Source organism: Myotis lucifugus, unplaced genomic scaffold (assembly GCF_000147115.1).
Source record: "Myotis lucifugus unplaced genomic scaffold, Myoluc2.0 scaffold_68, whole genome shotgun sequence".
NCBI classification, from domain to species: Eukaryota; Metazoa; Chordata; class Mammalia; order Chiroptera; family Vespertilionidae; genus Myotis; species Myotis lucifugus.
In genome coordinates, this window is record NW_005871116.1 from 3,597,958 (window position 1) to 3,617,639 (window position 19,682).

A 19,682-nucleotide genomic window follows, 5' to 3' on the forward strand; every position below is an offset into this window, starting at 1 on the left:
CCCCCCCCCCCGCCCAGTGCACAAATTTTTGTGCACCGGGCCTCTAGTAAACTAATAAAAGAGGTAAAGATACAAATAAACTAATAAAAGAGTAAAAGGTATAAATAAACTCAATTTGCATGTGGGTTAGAAATCTGAAAAAATGTTATTACAATGCTATTTTCTAATCCTTCCATCTGTATTCTTGATTCCACATCTTATTATCTCATTCTAATACTTCTATCATTAATTATTTCTCATCGATTTCAGTCTTTAACAAAAAGGCTTCTGCCTAGTTTCCCATTTTTGAAGTGACATCACTCCTTTCTTTTACCAATCTCTCTTGAGATTCAAGTTAATTAATTCTTACTTCATCATCTCCTAATCTCCATCAATCAGGTGTCTAAGCCACTCCACTAAAGTTGTTGCCCTTGAGTTTACTGAACAATGCAACGACTTCTCAGTTATTCAAACTGCCTGACTTCTCCATTACAGTACTGGCCAATGCTAACCCTACCTTCTCTACTTTGGTTTCGATAATTACACAATCTTGGTCCTCTTCATACCCATTTCTCACTGTTCCTTGTGTGTCTCCCTTAAAAATTTGTATTCCTTCCTCCTTTTTCATATCCTGTAGCATTACCTAAAATTCTATCCTTTGCCGTTGGGTTTCTCTTTTCACTGTCTCCATAAACTCTAACATATTCAATTTTTTAATCCTTATCTGAGGATTTTTTTTACATTGATTTTTAGACAGAGTGAAAGGGAGGAAGAAGGGGAGAGAGAGACATCCACATACATCCACTGGTTGGCTCCTGCACAGGCCCCAGTTGGGGGCAGGGTATGAACACGCAACCAAGGTATGGTGCTTTTTGACCAGGAATCGAACGTGAGACCCTTCAGTCCTCAGGTGGAAGCTCTATCCATGGAGCCAAACCAGCCAGGAATAATATATTCAATTTTAATCTTTGAATATATTAAAGCTTCAATTCTTCAAAGTTTCAATTCTATATGTTTGGTGGTCTGTCTACCTCAAGTGTAATATGTCTTGTAATCATAGTAATTCACCCTTTAAAAACACACACACACACACACACACACACTTTCAAAAAATTCCTTCCTCAGGCAATAGTAATGTCTGATCTAGGAAACTACATCTGGGTAGTGGGTAGTTACCAAATATTACTGAAATGTCTTAGCATATGTATCTTAAGCACCTCTTTTTAAAAGAAGAATGAAATTTTTTCCTTTTCTGATTGATTTTAGAGAGGGGAGGGAGGGAGGGAGGGAGGGAGGGAGGGAGGGAGAGAGGGAGACATCGATGTGAGAGAGAAACATTTATCGGCTGCCTTTCATATGTGCCCGAAAGGGGATCAAACCATTCAATCACCAGCAAAGGTAGAGTACCCAGGCCCAAGTAAAGGTCAATAAAATGTGTCATCTGTGAACAAATTATACCAATATTATAAGAAAAGTAAGATAATATACTGAGGAAGCCCAAAGAAAGAAGATGCTCAATGCTGCTGGGAAACTAAGACTGACTTTCTGGAAAACTTGTTGCTGGCTACAATGAAGAAAGTGGATTGGGAAAGGATAGAACTAAAATAGGAAAAGTAGTTAGGAAGGCAATGAGAAACCAAATAAAGGCATGACAACAGAAATGAAAAAACAGATTTTGCAGTTATTTCTAAGATAAAATCATCATCATTAGTATCATTGTAGATCTGATGTGAAGAATAAGGACAAGGAATGAGGCTAGAGTGTCTCCTGGGTATCTGATTTGGCCCCATTAAAGTACTGCTCTTAACATAGATGGGATATATACAAAGATTTTTAGAATAATAAGAGAATTAGTAAGTTTAAAACAGAAAAGTTTGATATGCACAACTACATGGTAAAGAAGTTGAGTAAGCAGTAAATAAATTGGTCCGAAACCCTCAAACTAAAACACAAATTTGATAGTCATTTATTCGGCCAAATTATATTTATCAAACACAATACAATGCGCTGGGGCTATTCTAGGCACTGAGGATGCAATGGTAAACAAAACCAAGTAGCCTTGACTTCATAAAACGTACATTCTAGGGAGACAAACAATAAATGATATTGTAATGGCAGTAGTGGCAAGGGCTATGGAAAAACAACAATATAGAAGAATGTAAAGTGATGTGATTGAGATGGGGGCTACTCTAGATAGAATGATCAAAGCAGGCCTCAATGGTAAGTGCTATTTGAGCAGAGAGAGTTAAATGAAGTAAGGGAGCAAGGCTACATATATTGGGGGAAGAAGGATCCAGACAGAATGCAACTGACATACAAAGGTCCTGAAAAAAGAACACAAGTAGCAATGATTGGCAAGGAGGCTGCTCTACCAAATACAGTGAGCAAGAGGGAAAGTTAGGAAATGAGAATAATTGTAGAGGTAGCCAGGGACTAGATTATAATGGCAGTCATCCCAAATAATGACAATATTTTTTAGAAAAATTGTCTTGTCACACATTAATACAGTTCTGAGAATATAGCAGGTGCTCAAATAATTTTTTTCAAATTAATGAGTGAATGAATTTACAAATTTCCATTATATTTGAGCCCAATTTGTATTTTACCATTTCCCAAACTCTAATTCATCCCCAAAGGACAAACCAAGTAGTAATTTAAAGGACTACTTATAAGCTTTAGCAATCATCAAAAGTAGAATTTTTAAAATGTTGTGAACAGTGACATCACTACTAGAATTAGTACATGCCCTTCAAAAGAGATTGCACAGAAGGAAACATCTACTTCAAAATCTATATATATAGAACCCTAATATGCAAACAGACCAAAAGGTGGAACTGAACAACCGGTCACTATGACATGTGCTGACCACCAGGGGGCATGTGTTGAACATGGCGGGCATCAGCCATGGCAGGATGGTGGAGGTGAGTGGGGGCGCCAGACCAAGGCGGGGTGCTGGGCACTGTCATCGGGGTGAGCCTCTGGTGGTTACTGAAAATTCTTTGCTCCCATGCACTGCGGCCCTCCCCGGCACTTGCACCCGCTGCCGGTGCCCGGTGCTGGTCCCGATCACTCGGCACCATCAGTGGGTGTGAGCAGCAGCTGTCGGCCCCGATCACCCCCCAGGGTTTCTCCACCTCCCCCTGCTCCTGAGGGGCTATCGGGGCCAGCAGCCGCCTCCTGCTGCTGGCAATGGCCCTGCTCGCACCTGCTGCCAGCACCCGGAGCCAGTCCCAATCACTCTCCCAATCACTCGGCACTGTCAGCGGGTGTGAGCAGCAGCTGCTGGCCCCAACTGCCCCTGAAGGCTTCTCCACCTCCCCCTGCTCCTGAGGGGTGATCAGGGCAGTAGCCGCTGCTTGCACCCGCTGACAGTGCTGGCCCCAATCGCTCCGGGAGCAGGGCTGCCAGCAGACAGGGGACCAAGGGCCATGGCGGGAGGGACCAGGCGGGGATGTGGAGGATGGGCAGAGACCTGCCCCTGTGCCCATTGCAGCCTCGCTGCCCACATTTCCTTTCAAGGTGCATGAATTCGTGCACTGGGCCCTGAGTATAATATAAAACTAGACTTTCGCTAAAACAGTACTTCATTTGATAAACCCGTTGTTACTTTGTAATGTTTTAAATAATCAAAATATATTTCAGACCAAGTTCTGATCATATTTAACAGCCAACAGTTTACCATACTACTTCAGTTTTATGCTAGAAAAAATCATTTAAAACACTTGGAAATAAAAAAGATACATCAGTATGTACAAGAGCAATAGCAATGTAATCTTGAAAAACATACTTAAAGATGTACTGCATTTTGGCATTCCTAACTAATAGAATTAAACAAGCACTCACTCAATTCACCACTAAAAATAAGTATTCCTTTGATAGCTAGTAATTCATACTGTTTAAAACTGCTCAGTGTGCCCTAGCCAGTTTGGCTCACTGGATAGAGCGTCGGCCTGGGGACTGAAGAGTCCCAGGTTCGATTCCGGTCAGGGGCATGTACCTTGGTTGCAGGCACATCCCCAGTAGGGGATGTGCAGGAGGCAGCTGATTGATGCTTCTCTCTCATCCATGTTTCTAACTCTCTATCTCTCTCCCTTCCTCTCTGTAAAAAATCAATAAAAATATATTTTAAAAAATAAATAAATAAAACTGCTCAGTTAAATAAATAGTCTAGACTCAGAATCTGCAAGGATCTTTCAAGGTTATTAATGTTCTCACCCTTAGAGAATTCTGAACTCATTCCTTTACATACTTCCAAAGCGTAAATACATAAATATTTAAAATTTGAACCAGGGTGGGGCAAAAGTAGGTTTACATATGTTTGTATGGAAAATAATCTATACTAATAAAAGGGTAAAATGCTAATTAGACCAGACATCTTCCAGGTGTCCTTCCTGACAAAGCCGGGCCTGGGCGAAGCCGCCCGCCTGTGGTCCCAGGCACCTGCGGCTCAGGTGAAGCCACCTGCCCACGGTCCCCTAATACAATAAGTAATAATACAAGAATAAAGTTTGTTTCGCATACTCACAACTGTAAACCTACTTTTGTCCCAACCTGTATTTAAAATGAAGTAAATACTAATATATATTTTTATTATTATTTTAAATGCTTTTATTGATTTTTTTAAGAAAGAGACGAAGGAGGGGAGAGAGAGAAACATCGATCAGCTGCCTCCCATACATAACAGCCCTGGGGGTGAATCTGCCACCCAGGTTATGTGCCCTGACTTGGAATGGAACCGTCCACCTTAAGGTGCACAGGATGATGCTAATATTTTTAAATTATCAAGCACTCAGAAAATTCACTTCCTCAGAAATTTCTTCACCCTCATCAGAAAGTGAATTATTTTTATTTCACTTTTACATTTACTCTTGCCTCTGCATACTGAAATAAGTAAAATGTTCTTTATTCTACTAATCTATGCTAAGCACATGTTGCCAAGTTGCTTTCAAGTATTTAATCAATTTTATGCACTACTCAGCTCTAATTTCTTGAGGATAAATACAAAGAGATGGGCAGTGGAATCTTTTTCTATCAAAGCATCACCAACTAAAAAACAATGAAGGATTAAGTTAAAAAAAAAAACTTGATTACATTTTCTTTCAAGTCAAGGAACATAAAACTATAATGTACAGCCCAAGAAAAATGTAGCATGTCCTATTATTGAGCTCCTAAGAAAGACATTTAAACATATATGTTCTTTCAAGGAGAAGCATCTCTGTTTTGTATTCTAACAACTTTTCAACTCTGATATACTTTTAAAACTACATTGTTGTAAATCTAACACATTAACACATTGATATTGCCTCATTAACATATTATTATTCACACCAGAGTCCCGCTGCATGAATTTGTGCACGGGTGGGGTCCCTCAGCCTGGCCGGTGATCAGGCCGATTGGGGCCGTGGGAGGTTGGCAGGCCGGAGAGAGGGGCCGCAGGAGGTTCCAATCAGGGCCATCGGGGCCGGGCCGGCCGCCCGGGGAAAGGGGCCACGAGAGGTTGGCCAGCTGGGGGTGGGGGAGGGGTAGGGGGGGAACCGCAGGAGGTTGGCTGTGGGAGTGCACTGACTACCAGGGGGCAGCTCCTACATTGAGCGTCTGCCCCTGGTGGTCAGTACGCATCATAGTGACTGGTCAACCGGTCATTTGGTCACTTAGGCTTTTATATATATAGATAGATGAACATATTATTGAAGTGAGGACCAAGTTATGTTTATCATCCTCTCTTTTTCTCTGTAGAAATACTAAACCAATTTTGGTAACTATTCAACCAATTAAATTAGGTCAACAAAACTTTTATTGGATTTGATTTCTAATTTTTCCAACTTTCTAACCTGTAGCTTTGAACTCTTTATAGTGATCTGTTTATTTATGCTTTTTCGCTAAACAATGGTTAAGGAAAAAAATTAAAGAAAAAAATTCACCTATCTAGATGTGTTAACTGGCTAAAACCCATTAAATTAAAAGGTTAAGCTGAAGAGGCAAAAGATAGAGATATTCAAAAAATGATTTAAATTTTTTAAAGAAAGTTAGAATTAGTGTAATTTTTCTAAGCTCTATCCACTTATACAAAACTACTGCTCATCCAAAAGAAACTAATCCATCCACATCATAACACACCTAATACATCTAAGCAGACTTGATTAAAATACCTAACTTTAACTCTACATATAACACAGTGATATAACATAATATTGAGCATATAAAGTAATATATAAAAGAGTACAGCCTGTATGAGCATGAAGTTCAAAAACAGGCAGAATTAATCTATCCTGTTAGAAGTCAGAGTAGCAGCAGTGCCCTTGGTGGGAGAAGTGGTGCCTGGAAGGAGATAATCAGTTTCCAGAGCATTGAAATATTCTGATTATCCATGTGTTCAATTTGTCAAAATTCATAGAACTGTACATTTATGAAAGACATTTTTGGATCCATGTTTTCTTTTAATTAAAAAAAATATTTAAAAATAACATTCACTGCTCTCTCACTATATTAGGTACATTGACATATAAAAAGAAAAGAGGGTTTAACAGCTCCACAAAGTTTTCAAGGCCCTCAATAACTTACTCCTGTCCTGCAACTCTAATATAAATGCTAAAATTATATATCCTTATTATTCCTCTCAGTAAAATATTTCATGCCTTTGCTCATACCCTAGTCCTCCTGATTTAACCACAGCCTAATTATTCAAAGTTGAAACAATGCTCCCCTTTCTTTTACTTTTTCCAACTCAGGCTTCTCTCTCCCTTCCCTCATCCCCTTTGCTTTACATTGACCACATAAAGAACACCTGATATCTACTTCTTTTAAAAATATATATATATTTTATTGATTTTTTACAGAGAGGAAGGGAGAGGGATAGAGAGTTAGAAACATCGATGAGAGAGAATCATCGATCAGCTGCCTCCTGCACATCCCCTACTCGGGATGTGCCCGCAACCAAGGTACATGCCCTTGACCGGAATCGAACCCGGGACCCTTGAGTCCACAGGCCGCTCTATCCACTAAGCCAAACCGGTTCTGGCCTGATATCTACTTCTTTTTATCTATGTGCCAAAACTGTAATAAATACTTTACATTTTACTACTCCTCAAATAAGTGTTATCTCCAATAGAGATGAGAAAATAGTCTCAGAAAAGGAAACTTGTCTGAATTCAAAAACTTCTAAGAAGCAGGTCCATCTGGCTCCAAAGCCCATGCTCTTATAAGGCTCCAGTGCTAGACTGTCTCTGTATCATGCCATTAACATGTTATTACATGTTATTTTGTCCATATTAGTCATATTTTGTACCTTATTATCTACTTTTATATTATCTCACTACCCATATTGTATAAAAATATACCAACTCTATCAAGTCCCATCTCACCTTCCTTGAATTATGCTGAGGTAATTACCTATCTGAAAAACAGCCAGAATGTAAAAACAAGCACTCCAAGAGATGGCAATAAAAACTGAAACAGTGTATCATCACCAATTTTATTCATTACAGTTCATATATATTATTGACAGTAGCACTCCCCCCACCCTTAAATCCTTATAATGACAACCTATTTCTCTTTATTTTCCATTCAGATTAACAAGGCCAGGTACATCGTTTTCATTGTATAACACAGTGAAAGTAAAAAATAAGGAATTAAAAGACTGCTAAATATAAAAACAATAATTGCAATGTAAATGATAGCTGAGAACAATGAAATAGCACATAAGATTAAAAGAGCAATCCAAAGTTACATAAGGTATTAATAAACACATAATTAATGATGATGACCCTAGCCAAAAAGTTAAAATATAATTGATATTTTCTTCTTAAGAAATGAAAGATGTAATAGTTCTAGAAATAATTGTATCTAAAATGTTTAAAAGCTCAGCCAGTAACTTGCTTCCTGAGTACTGCAAATAAAGTCCTACAATATATAGAATACTCATTTAGCTACTAATTATTCCAGCATCATGGGCTATCTGACTTCTTTTTAGAAAGACTGTAAAGGATTAAGTACATGAGATTTGGAACCAAAAACAATAAATAGGATATGAATCCTACCTTTCTTACTACTGCCAAATGACCTGGGCTAGTTAGGCTGCCTCTGGGCCCCATTTCCTTCATAGGGATATTAATATGTATTTCCTTGGTATGTAGGAAGATTAAATTAGGTAATTTAAGTAATGTTTTTAACTCAGTACCCAACATATAAGGCTCAAAATATGGTAGCTGCTGCTGCTTTTTTTGTAATAAAAGACCATATAAACTAGAACACCACCAGACACACTGATGGTTCTCAATAAATACTTGGTGATCAGCCTATAAAATGAGAGTAAAAGGGTAAGAGTCTGTCCTTAATAGCATACACAGTGTACAAATTACAACTACTGCAACTCTATTTCCCCTCAGTTCTACTTTTTATTGGTAAACACTTCTAAAATAAAAGAATAAAAGCACTGTTTCAAAGGGAAGAACTAGAACTAGAACCAATTACTGAAAAATTCTTTTATTAAATTTTTGGTTAACTTGATATGAGAATTTTACTAACAAACATAGCTGTTCAAAGAAACAAACCCTTTTGAATAAGCTACTTATCAGTGAAAGGTCTGAGTGATAATGAATGACATGTCAGATACTATAGAGAACATTCCTGTTTTGAATAAGAGCACTAATAAAATAATTTCTAAAGTAGCTTCCAAATATGCTTAAAAATAGACAATATTTACAGATAACCGTGTATCTCCCAATACACTCATATTCAAATACCCCAGGTGAATATTTAGTGGCATATAATTACTTGTTTTTAAAACAATTACACTTTCCTATGGTACTTTACAACGTAGACATAATTATTGAAGTAAGTCAAAAAGTTTTCCTAGAGCTGAAACCGGTTTGGCTCAGTGGATAGAGCGTCGGCCTGCGGACTGAAAGATCCCAGGTTCGATTCCTGTCAAGGGCATGTACCTGGATTGCGGGCACATCCCCAGTAGGAGATGTGCAGGAGGCAACTGGTCGATGTTTCTCTCTCATCGATGTTTCTAACTCTCTATCTCTCTCTCCCTTCCTCTCTGTAAAAAATCAATAAAATATATTTAAAAAAAAAAAAAGTTTTCCTAGAACTCATAAAGTCTAAGCTTTTAATATAAACAAAAAAAACTATTAGAAAAATCAGCTACATGACTTTGTAAAAGGAATTTCAAATCAGCAAAAGACAACTGCAACAATTTATCCAAATGTCTTAATCTTTTCATTTCCTTTTGAAAAATATCCAGCATCTTTTAATATTTCTTTTATTTTGCTAAGTAAAACAATAATATACATTTATGTATTCAAAACAATGCTGAAACATGAACACATACTAAATTCTCCCCAAAGGGGAAAAAAAAGGCTATTTTAAGGTTATTAAAATATACCAAGTGATTTAAACATTTTTAAGACTAGGCCAATCTAAAATTTAACTCATTAAAGTTATAAAAATCTTATGTTAAAAATTATTCTTATATTAGAAGCCTGGTACACGAAACTCATGCACTGGGGGTGGGGTGGTCCCACAGTCTGGCCTGCTCCCTCTCGCAGTCCTGGATCCCTCGCTCCCTTCCTCCAGCCCGCCTGTTCGCTCCTTACTGCTCAGCTGGCTGCTCCTTAGCGCTGCCACCGCCACTGCACTCACCAGCCATGAGCCTGGCTTTTGGCTGAGCGGTGCTCCCCCGTGGGAGCGCACTGACCACCAGGGGCAGCTCCTGTGTTGAGTGTTTGCTCCCTGGTGGTCAGTGCGCGTCATAGCAACCGGTCATTCTGGTCATTCCACCTTAACGGTCACTTAGGCTTTTATTATATAGATGACACATGAAATCTGACCTGCTTAGTACCACATTAAGTATGCCATTCAAACATAACACTAGAAATTACAACCTAAGTAATAATATAAAACCACATCGTTTTAAATAAACAAAGTAGGAAATAGTTATTTGTATTCAAATATCCCATTATTGTTACTGTCTACTAATATCACATGTGACAGATATGATTAAAAACTTATCTACCTGTGCTGAAGAAAAAGTTCCACAATATTCCACTTGCCACCTAGCCACACACAGAAACTGCCATGTAGCGAAACATTAGTTTACAGCTCACCTACCTCCAACCATTGGAGTCTTCTCACTCTTTCTGCAACTCAATTCCCCTCGGGTTTTTTCTTTTTTTTTTTTTTCCTTGGGGGAGAGTGCTGGTGGTAATGGTGGAGTAGTGAAGGTTAGGGAGTGTATTATACAGAATTATGAATAGAAAAGAAAACGGCAATTAAAACTTTTAGTATCTGAGGGATGAACATTAAGCATGGAAATAATTAGCAATATTATCTTAAGATGTGATTTCTCAGAGTCAGAAACTACTGATAAAAATATTATGTGCACACATCTAAAAACAGTTAAATATACTTTTATCTGGCAAGCTGCTCCTTCTTAGTCATTAAAAGTAAATTACTTGAAAATCTTCTTTACTAGTTTTTGAGGCTTTTCACTCTACTTTTTATAAGAAATACATGAAATTACACTGGACTGTGAACAAGTTTACTAAAATCCCTGCAAGTGGCAATTCAACTCTCATTTTGCTACTTTGAGAGCAATAACTTCCCAAACACTGTTTATCTTTTATCCAAATAACTAGAGGGCTGGGTAAGGTGTCTAGATTTGGCAATGAAATATTCCATGTTTACTCAAGATAATCTTAAAGTATTTTATAACACTATCAGGTCACATGCTTGAATTTTGAGATCAGAAAATACAATCATTTTAGTGTAAAAATAACAAAAAATCCCTCTTGTAATCTCTGCATACATCTATCTATATAAAAGCCAAGCCAGCGGAATGACGGGAACAACAGGTCGCTATGACTCCCACTGCGGCCGGCCAACTGGCCCAATCGGGTGCAGGACCGGCCGGCCAACTTCCCGTGGCCCCTCCCCCTGGTTGGCCCCCATCGGCCCTAATCGGAGCAGGCCGGACCCCACCCATACACAAATTTGTGCACTGGGCCTCTAGTCTAGAAATAAGTTTGACAACAAATGTAGAGCCTTTTGAGCATGCAGTATTAATGAAAGGAGAGTAGACACATATACTACAAAACAATGGAAGAAAAAAATCATTTATGCTTGGGTTTGGAATGCAGCCAAGCATTTATATACTCATAATCAAAAGCACACAATTACTGCACAATATGCCTAAAATCTCTCAGTCCAGCACTGCCTTCAAAGATCAGAAGAACTCTAGTTTAAAACATAGTCTTCAGTAGTTAAGAGATTTACATGCAAAACTCATCAACATTTTCTCAATATCTTTTCTTCAAATACTGAATAATATGCCAGAATATGTTAGTTCACAAATTAAGCTGTGATGTTTTAAACACTGATCCAGAACTCTCACTATTCAAGACCTTTTATGCAAAGGTCTTACAGGTGTCAACCTTCTATGAGGTCTTCACTCTATCATTCCTTACCTATCTCCCATTTTTGTCTGAATTTCTCCAGCTTTTGATTCCTTTATAAAGATAATTGGCAGGTGCTTCAAATACTACTGTCTTAAACTATGCCCTGATTCAGGAATATCCCAACTATAATATAAACTCCTTAATGCCAAAAATTATGCCCTCCTCATTTACAATAACACTTACTAACCGAATTATTTATAATGATAAAAGCATAATATGCTAATTAGACCAGAAGGCCTTTTGGATGAAGCAGGGCTGTGAGGGCTGAGGCAGCTGCAGCGCTGGGGCGGGGGCTGAGCCCCTTAAAGAAATTTCGTGCATCAGGCCTCTAGTATTATATATTCATCAAAAATATTTTGACTGACTTTAACAAACCACTACAAATCCAAATTCTTCAACATATTAGGGTAAAAAAAAAGGTAAAGTAATTGAAGGAATCAGATTATTAATTCAAGTAATTAAGGTTAAAATTCCTTTCTATATTTCTTACTATACCCAACTGACTCCTTAAAAATATTGTTTGATATTTAATATTTTATAAAATATATTTTATTATATTTTATATAAAAGGCATCATTACCAGGTACATTGTTCAGTTTATGCAATCTGTCTGGCTACATGACTTTGTAAAAAGAATTTCAAGAATGTACTTTGGTTTAGGTTTTCTTTCAACCCTATGACTTTGAACATACGAATATTATATTTAGCTAGTTTTGAATAATTATTTTCAATTTAGTTTGGCATCGGCATAATTTTATGAGTACACTCATCATACAGATATAATTTTAAAGTAGCTATTTAGCTTTAACCTGGCCACACTAACAAAAAAGCACAGGTAATACAAAACAATGGATGATCCAAAAGCACAGCCAACTCTCAATTATTCATATGTAGTTTACCTAATAAATATTTCAGTCTGTTTACTTCCACTATTTAATAGTATTTGTTTAATAAATAAAAATTGATGCTATTAATTCAAATAAAAAATACATCAATTTACTGTAGGAGACGAAAGAATATAAAAGATTCCCAAGGCGCATATAAGTAATGCTTTTTAGAATATACATTTAGCACTCTTCCACCATTATTCACCTTTTTATTATGTGCAGGTAACTGAGAGTGGACTGTATTTAGCTTGGTGATAGTCAGTGGTACAGATACACAAGCATGCAAACCATTCACTCACCCCACAGTGCTTTTCACAGCCCTATTTTCAGTAGCCTGAGACCTGGGAGGGAGGAGGCAGCAAGTCACTGCAGATGATCACTTAAAAGGAAATTGAGAGTTGACTATAATTTACATTTAAAGTGCTATGAAATAGCATCACTCCTACATGTACTAGTATTCATTAGTTTATAGGAATACCTCTCACAGTGACTTAACAGGGCTATAAATGCTTTCTCTTTAACCTTTCAATATCCCAGAAACATAGTGATATCTGAGAATCACAAAGACAGAAAGCGAAAGTGCTACAAATGTAGAGTGGTATGCATTTTAGAGATTAGGAAACTGATACCCAGAGAGGTTAAGTAAACAACTCAGTCATCCTCAGATTAAGGAAGAGCATAACTCAGTTCTCCTAACCCCAACTGCAATGCTAGACTCTCTCTGTCCCTTAAACCCAAAATTCTCCTCTTGGCTTCAGAGATCTTGTAATTTTCTTCTCTTCTGTTGAACCCTTTCTTCGTACTGACCCGTCCACCATGGCATACACTTTCATCAGTTTATCCTCTAACACTCCAATGTTCAGCTCTTTCTCCATTTACATTCTTCATGTTCTCAAAGCCCTATGCAGGGAACCACCAGATCACAAGTTCAGAACTACTACTAAAACCTCCATTTCAGTATCTGCTGCTAGCTCTCACACATCTCTGACAGAGTCAATCACCTTAAATTCAAGAGCAAGGGACTCATTATCATACTTCCCAAAATGATTTCTCCTTTCATGGCACCATCCATTTCACTGTCCCTCAGGACTGCAAACTTAAAATGCTCTTTCACATCTGATCTCCTCAATACAGTACATACTACTCCTGCTCCTTTTCTCTTCTCTCCATTCTTCCATTTAATTAATGCTTCAGTTATTATCATATGATAGATGCTGGGGAAGAAGTGTGATGTCCAGTGAAAGAAAAAGAACTGGACAAAGAACTTAAATATGACAATGGTAAGTGATATTTAGAAAGGAACAATCAGAGATATGGGAAGCATAAATTCCCACTGGGATGACTAGGAAGGATTTCCAGAAGTGGCATGTGACCTAGACCTTAAACTAGGAGTTTGATAAATAGTGCTGCAAATGGACTTCTAGGCAGAGGAAACAACCTATGCAAGGTCAAGTAAAGAGAAACTGCATGCCATGTGCAAAGATTAAGTCATCTTTGACTAAAGCAATGATCCTCAACTAAGGCATAACAGAATCTTCAAGAGGAAGAATGAGGAAAGGAGAGGTTGGTGCTACTAGCAAATCTCCCTAAACCTTCGGGAAGCACTGTGTATAAAGAAGGGAGGGAGTGTATTCCATAAGTGCAACTATACAGAGAGGTAGACAGATTGAGAACAGTATGGTTAAGACGGTACAGAAGAACATTTTGAAATAAATCATCAAAGGCCTTCAATGCCAAGCTAAGAAATTCAGATTCTATTCAGTGAGTAAAAATGGGCCTGAGAAGTTTAAATGGGAGATTGTGTGTATGTGTTTTGTTTTGTTTTTTAAGGGAATCGGATCTAGATTTCAGGGAAATAATCTTGGCAATTGTACAGCAGAATAATTAAAAACAGGTAAGAGAAAGATGATTTTACTATCATCCAAATGAAATAATGAGGAGGGGAACTAGATCAACGACAAGGGAATAGGAGAGATTGGATGCAGTAGATAGCTCAGAGGCAAATTGGAGGAACTTCCCAACTGAACAAAGAAGAACACTAGGCCACTATCTTGAGTAACAGAGGATGGTGGTGGTACCTAGCAAGTGAAAAGAGGTATGCTATGGGGTGCAACGTTTCACACATCAGGACTCTGAGATGAGTACCAGACACAAATGATAATGTTTTGCAAGTTAGAAGAAAAAGTCTGAATAAAAGTGTAGTTATCACAATGATCTCAATTTATGGAATTTTGAAGTCATGAGTGAAAAGGCTGCTCAGGGAGACAGCACCAGTAATAGAGAGGAAAAGACCAAGAACAGAAGAACCTTAGGGCTCGCTTGCTTGAAAAGTTGGAAGACCAGCTAGTCAAGAGAAGCAACAGCATAAAAGGTAAGAATCAAGAGAATATTTTACAAAAGTCAAGCAAGGAAAATATAGTGGCTACAGTGCATGATACATTAGTTACTTACTAGCCCTGTGACCCTGGCTGAATTACCTTTCTGAGTTCAGTCCTTTAGAATTTCAAAACCCATATCCTCAACTGTAAAATAGGAATAATAAGAGTACCTCAAAAGGCTGTTGAAGATTAAGTGAGATAATAATTTAATACAGTACTACTAATAATAGAATGGGGAACATTCTATAGTGGTTAAGGAAGAAAGCTATGGAATGAGAATAAACTATTCTGTCTACAGAACCCACAGAAAAGTAACTGTTTTGTAATCTTTGTATTTATCTTTCACATCTCTCAACATCATCCCACACCCAGTGTAGTACCTGACCCATGTGAAAGATACAAAAACGTTGCTGAACATGAGAAAACTAAGCCAATAGGAAGGCAGACATAAAGAAGCAAGAAATCTTAGTTCTACAGAGAATATTACAAATTATTAGAAGCATAAAGTAAAGATGCTTTCTTCTGACTCAGAGAGACAGAACTATGGGTGAAATGAAATATAAAGGGAAGACAAGGGGACACATATCAGACAGCTTCGACCTTCATAACAAAGAAGTAAACAGCTCCTCGTTAGTATAGTGGTTAGTATCCCCGCCTGTCACAAAGAAGTAAAAGTTCTCTGCACAGAGTAGGAGGATTACAAAGTCAATCTGGAACCTGAAGAATAAATTCGGTGATTCTCCATTCCAATATATATTCAACTTCATTTATGTCTCCAACAGTCCTGGCTCAGTCCCCCATCATCTCTCAGATGGTAACAGTGGTCTCCTAGGCAGTTCCTCTTCCTACAGACTTTCGACTTTACTTTTCCAAGGTGTAGAGAGCCCACGTTTCCTTCCACTTTGTCCGTGACTGTTCTCACAAAAAGCCAACCCCTCTGTGAAGCCTTCTCTGATCCTCGACCAACCAGATTGTTAATCATTCTCTCCTCTGGGCTACTTCTGTTCCTGAAACAGTTTGATTACTTAATTTATTGTTCCATATTGTAAACACTTCTTTATGTCTGTTCCAGTAAACTCCTAAAAAGGGAGTACCATCTTCCTCATCTTTATTCCTCTGGCACTTATTTCAGCATTTAGTATATAATAGGCATTCAGTCAATGTTTGTTTTGTCTAACTGAAGTGAGTAATTAAACAACATGAGTAAGCTTCTAACTAGAAGAAATCAGAAAACAAAAAGTGATTGCTCAAATCATCATTCAAAAAACCTTCCTACTTTTCTAATTATTAAACACCAATTAAAATAATTTTTTTATTTTTACTAATGGAAAGGTAAAAGAGTTGGATAAACAAAAAAAACCTTAATACTTTTAAATAAATTATATTCTCATAATTACATTTGAATATAAGTGTGTCCATGTCCTCAGAATTCACTGTGAATATGATAATTAAATTATACTAGGGAAGGCTTACACAGGAAAAATACTCTTAGTCTTTTCAGTACCAGGAAGAGATGCACAACTGCATTGACAAAAAATAGACTATACTTGCAGAAGAAGTAGCTAAGGGAAGCATAAGGGTTTTAAAATAGATTTTGGCATGCAAAACTGAGACTATTTAATGATATCTATAGCAAATATCAGGGATTTTCAAAAATTAAGCAGGGTAGCTGTCCAGACAAAACTGAAAGCAACAATTAAACAGTAAGTTGCCCGTAAGATCTACTGCAATGAAGTTCCTAAACTAGAATAAAATTAATCTATCAACATCTTTTAAAAGAATCTTAAAACTCTCCTATGCCTCAAGAAGCTTGCAAGACTAGCCAAGTTATTATTACTAGGAAATTTTCTAGAGTCAGGGAGAAAAATTCTAAGGTTCTATAAATTAAATATCATATTTTACCTTAAGTTCTTTAATAGATTGCTCTTTGCTTATACTAATTTACTGGTAATCTCATATTACTTTTTTACAGTTGTTATATTCAAGAACTCTACTTCATTTATATCTAATTTAATGACTCAAAAAAAAAAGGCTCATCTGGCATGGCTCAATGGTTGAGCATCGACCTATGAACCAGGAGGTCATGGTTTGATTCCTGGTCAGGGCACATGCCCAGGTTGAGGGCTCGATCCCCAGTGTGGGGCGTGCAGGAGGCAGCTGATCAATGATTCTCTCTCATCATTGCTGTTTCTCTCTCCCTCCCCCTTCCTCTCTGAAATCAATAAAAATATATTAAAACAAAAAAGAACTTCAATACCCTAATTCCATATTAGCAAGTTTGTAATATTCAAAACAATCATTTTAAATATTTTAAATGTGGTATGAATAATTTTGATTTCACAAAGTAGGAGGGCAACTAACATTAAGTGAACATTACTCACAAAGTATCAGGTCCTGTGCTGAGTACTCTAATTAAGCACTAGTATTTTACTTCTCACATTCTAATAAGTCTTTGAAATTTTATCTTTTTTTTCTGAGATGAAGAAACCAAGTGTTAAGTAAGGTCAAATAACTTGCCCCAAATCACCTAACTATTAAGTATCACAGCTGAGATTACAACCCAGAACTATCTGACTGTACAGTCTGCTCTCTTTTCCTAAAGGAATTACAATGACCATGACCTTTATTTTATAATGAACTTTGTTAGAGAGCCACACAATGACTTGCTCAAAGGTTACATTAAAAAAATCAGAATGAGAGCAAACATTGCCTCACCATTATAAATACATATTTTTTGGTTACCTAAACTTTATCTAAACACACTGTAATCCAACCACAAACAGCTGCCCTTCAGCTGCAATCCAGTGTCCCACAGTTCTCAAAATATTACTAAAGTGTAATTCCTCATAAATTTTCTTCATGTTAGATCCACAAGCCTTCTGGTTAACAATGAAATGTTTGTCACAATAGCAATTTCTTAAACAATAGTGTCACTATATAATGAATCTCAGATTACTTTTTTTTATTCTAAACTTTCCTAGGATTCAGGAATACCGTTCTCATATAATCTCTCACTGTTAGCTGTATATTGCTTTTGCAATCAGTTTCAATAGGCTGTGTATATTTTCTTTACAAACTTAAGTACATTTTGTCAGAGCGAGCAGAAATAGCATTTTCTGCACTTACTGTATTCCCTAGAAACCCCTATGAACATAAGTGTTTACTAAATGTTCAGGAAACATAGTATTTTAAATAGTAAATGTACAGCATTATCTGTATATATGAGTAAAACTGAAGTAAACCAAAGATATCAAACCAAACATCTCTTTTACAACCCAAAACTTTGACACCTGCCAGAGAAACCACCATATATAGGAACTCAGCAAACTCAATAAAAGCATAACTGTAACTTATTTCTAGCACCACATCCAGGCAGGTTTTTAAGACACAAAATCTAATAAATGATCTTTTCACCTCTACCTAAAACATACAAATTAGTGATTTATATAAATTAAATCACTAATAAACGACATCTGTTACAGAACTAAACGCTAATTTTGAGCCCTGTAGGAATTTTGCTTATGTTATTAGGAAATTGACTAAAACATCTTTTCCCACATATATGAAGTCCCTCGACTTTCAGAATAAACTATTGTTACAAGAATGTACTCTGGTAGCTAAATTTAAAAAGTGGCCTCTTGGTGTATAAAACAGTCATCTTACATTATGATAGACAAAAAAACAAATTAGAAATGCACTATGCTTTCAATTAGTGACGAGCCCCAACAATGAGCCCGCGTCTAATACTGCGGGTAACAGTCTGTCAGTGCAACACAGGTTAAAAGTGGTTTTGTAAAATGTTATACAGAGTGTTTACGGCCGTTTTTTAACTTCCCGGCGTGTTTCTCAGATCTCAGAAGCGGAGCCGATTCTGCAGGTGAACCAGGCTGCGCTCTAAGAACGCTCGGGCCGGTGTGACATGAACTTCTCGGCGAGGACACCAAACCCTGCTCACCGCGGCGGCGGCAGAGAAACCGCGCCCGCAGCTGCGAAGCCCTCCGGCGGGACCCTGTCCGCCGCTCTCGCTGCGGGGACCGGACGCAGAGGCGCGGGCCGGACGCGGGATGCGGTCCTGAAACGCAGCTCCCGAGGTGTAAACACGCCCGCAGCTCCCGACGTGTAAACACACCCCGCGGCCGCCGCGGAAGGTAAACAATGAACCTGCGGCCGGGGCGAGGGGGCGGCCCCAGCCAACCGGGTCCCGGCGGCCCGGCCCGGCGGCGGGCGGGAGAGAGGGAGGCAGCGCTCCTCGGACGCTGAGCAGCGATCGCCGCCCTCGGTTTTCCTGCCGAGGGACCGCCGCTCGCGTCCCCGGGGCGGTGGGCGAGGAGCACACCGGCGGGCGGGCAGCGGGGACCGAGCAGGTCCCGCTTCGGCTCGGGGGCCGGGAAGGCAGGATGTGGTCGCTCTCCCCTCCGACATCCTCCCGCAGCCTCGACAACAGCCGCCGCCGCCTCCGGGCGCGCCGGGACTCGGCTGCACCCACGCCGGGACCCCGGGAGCCCCGAGTCCCGCGCGCATCTCTCCGGCACGCAAGGCGCCCCAGGCCCGGAGCAGCGCTCGGGGCGAGGGGAGCGGGCACCTCGCGAAGGGGGATGGGTCCGGGAGGCGGCCCCGAGCTGGGCTTCTCGCACTCCGCCGGCTCCGCGCGCGGTCCGCCTCGGGCACATGCTGCCACTCTCCTCCACACACTCCCTTGTTGGATGCACAGGTATGTTCTACCAATTAGCCCGGTACCTGGTCTTTATGAGGAAGATGGGAGTTTACAAGGACCATGGACATTTGGAAAACTGTCCGCTTCTGGCGGAGAATGGCACCACATGTAAAATATTGTCGCGATGGGCGCATGTGAAAGCTATCTATGCGCATATCGGGTTTCGTATAGACCACACGCGGGGGAGTTAGATTTTGTACTAATTTCTAGACTATGAGAGAGGAACTTAGAGACAATTATATAGAAAAAAAGAGAGATTAAATGT

At 38.8% G+C, this 19,682-nt stretch overlaps 1 protein-coding gene and 1 long non-coding RNA gene across 10 annotated transcripts in view; one reads left to right on the forward strand and one right to left on the reverse strand.

Annotated features, from left to right (window-relative positions):
• The window catches only part of RICTOR (RPTOR independent companion of MTOR complex 2), a 94,844-nt gene extending 78,046 nt beyond the window's left edge, over positions 1–16,798 (reverse strand). For 4 of the 9 annotated variants that reach the window (XR_002829633.1, XR_002829632.1, XM_023755025.1 and 1 more), the window contains exon 1: positions 10,093–16,798. Coding sequence is in view for 5 of the 9 variants with exons in the window: in XM_023755025.1 (XP_023610793.1) it covers positions 10,093–10,102 (10 nt within the window). In the remaining 4 variants the exon portion in view is untranslated. The remainder of the gene's footprint in view (positions 1–10,092) is intronic. The other 5 variants (XM_023755024.1, XM_023755022.1, XM_014457051.2 and 2 more) reach the window with 2 other exon arrangements.
• A 927-nt stretch (positions 16,799–17,725) lies between these two features.
• Positions 17,726–19,682, forward strand: part of LOC111826323 — an 8,184-nt gene continuing 6,227 nt past the window's right edge. The window contains exon 1 of the long non-coding RNA XR_002829634.1: positions 17,726–18,851. This is a non-coding gene — a long non-coding RNA (uncharacterized LOC111826323). The remainder of the gene's footprint in view (positions 18,852–19,682) is intronic.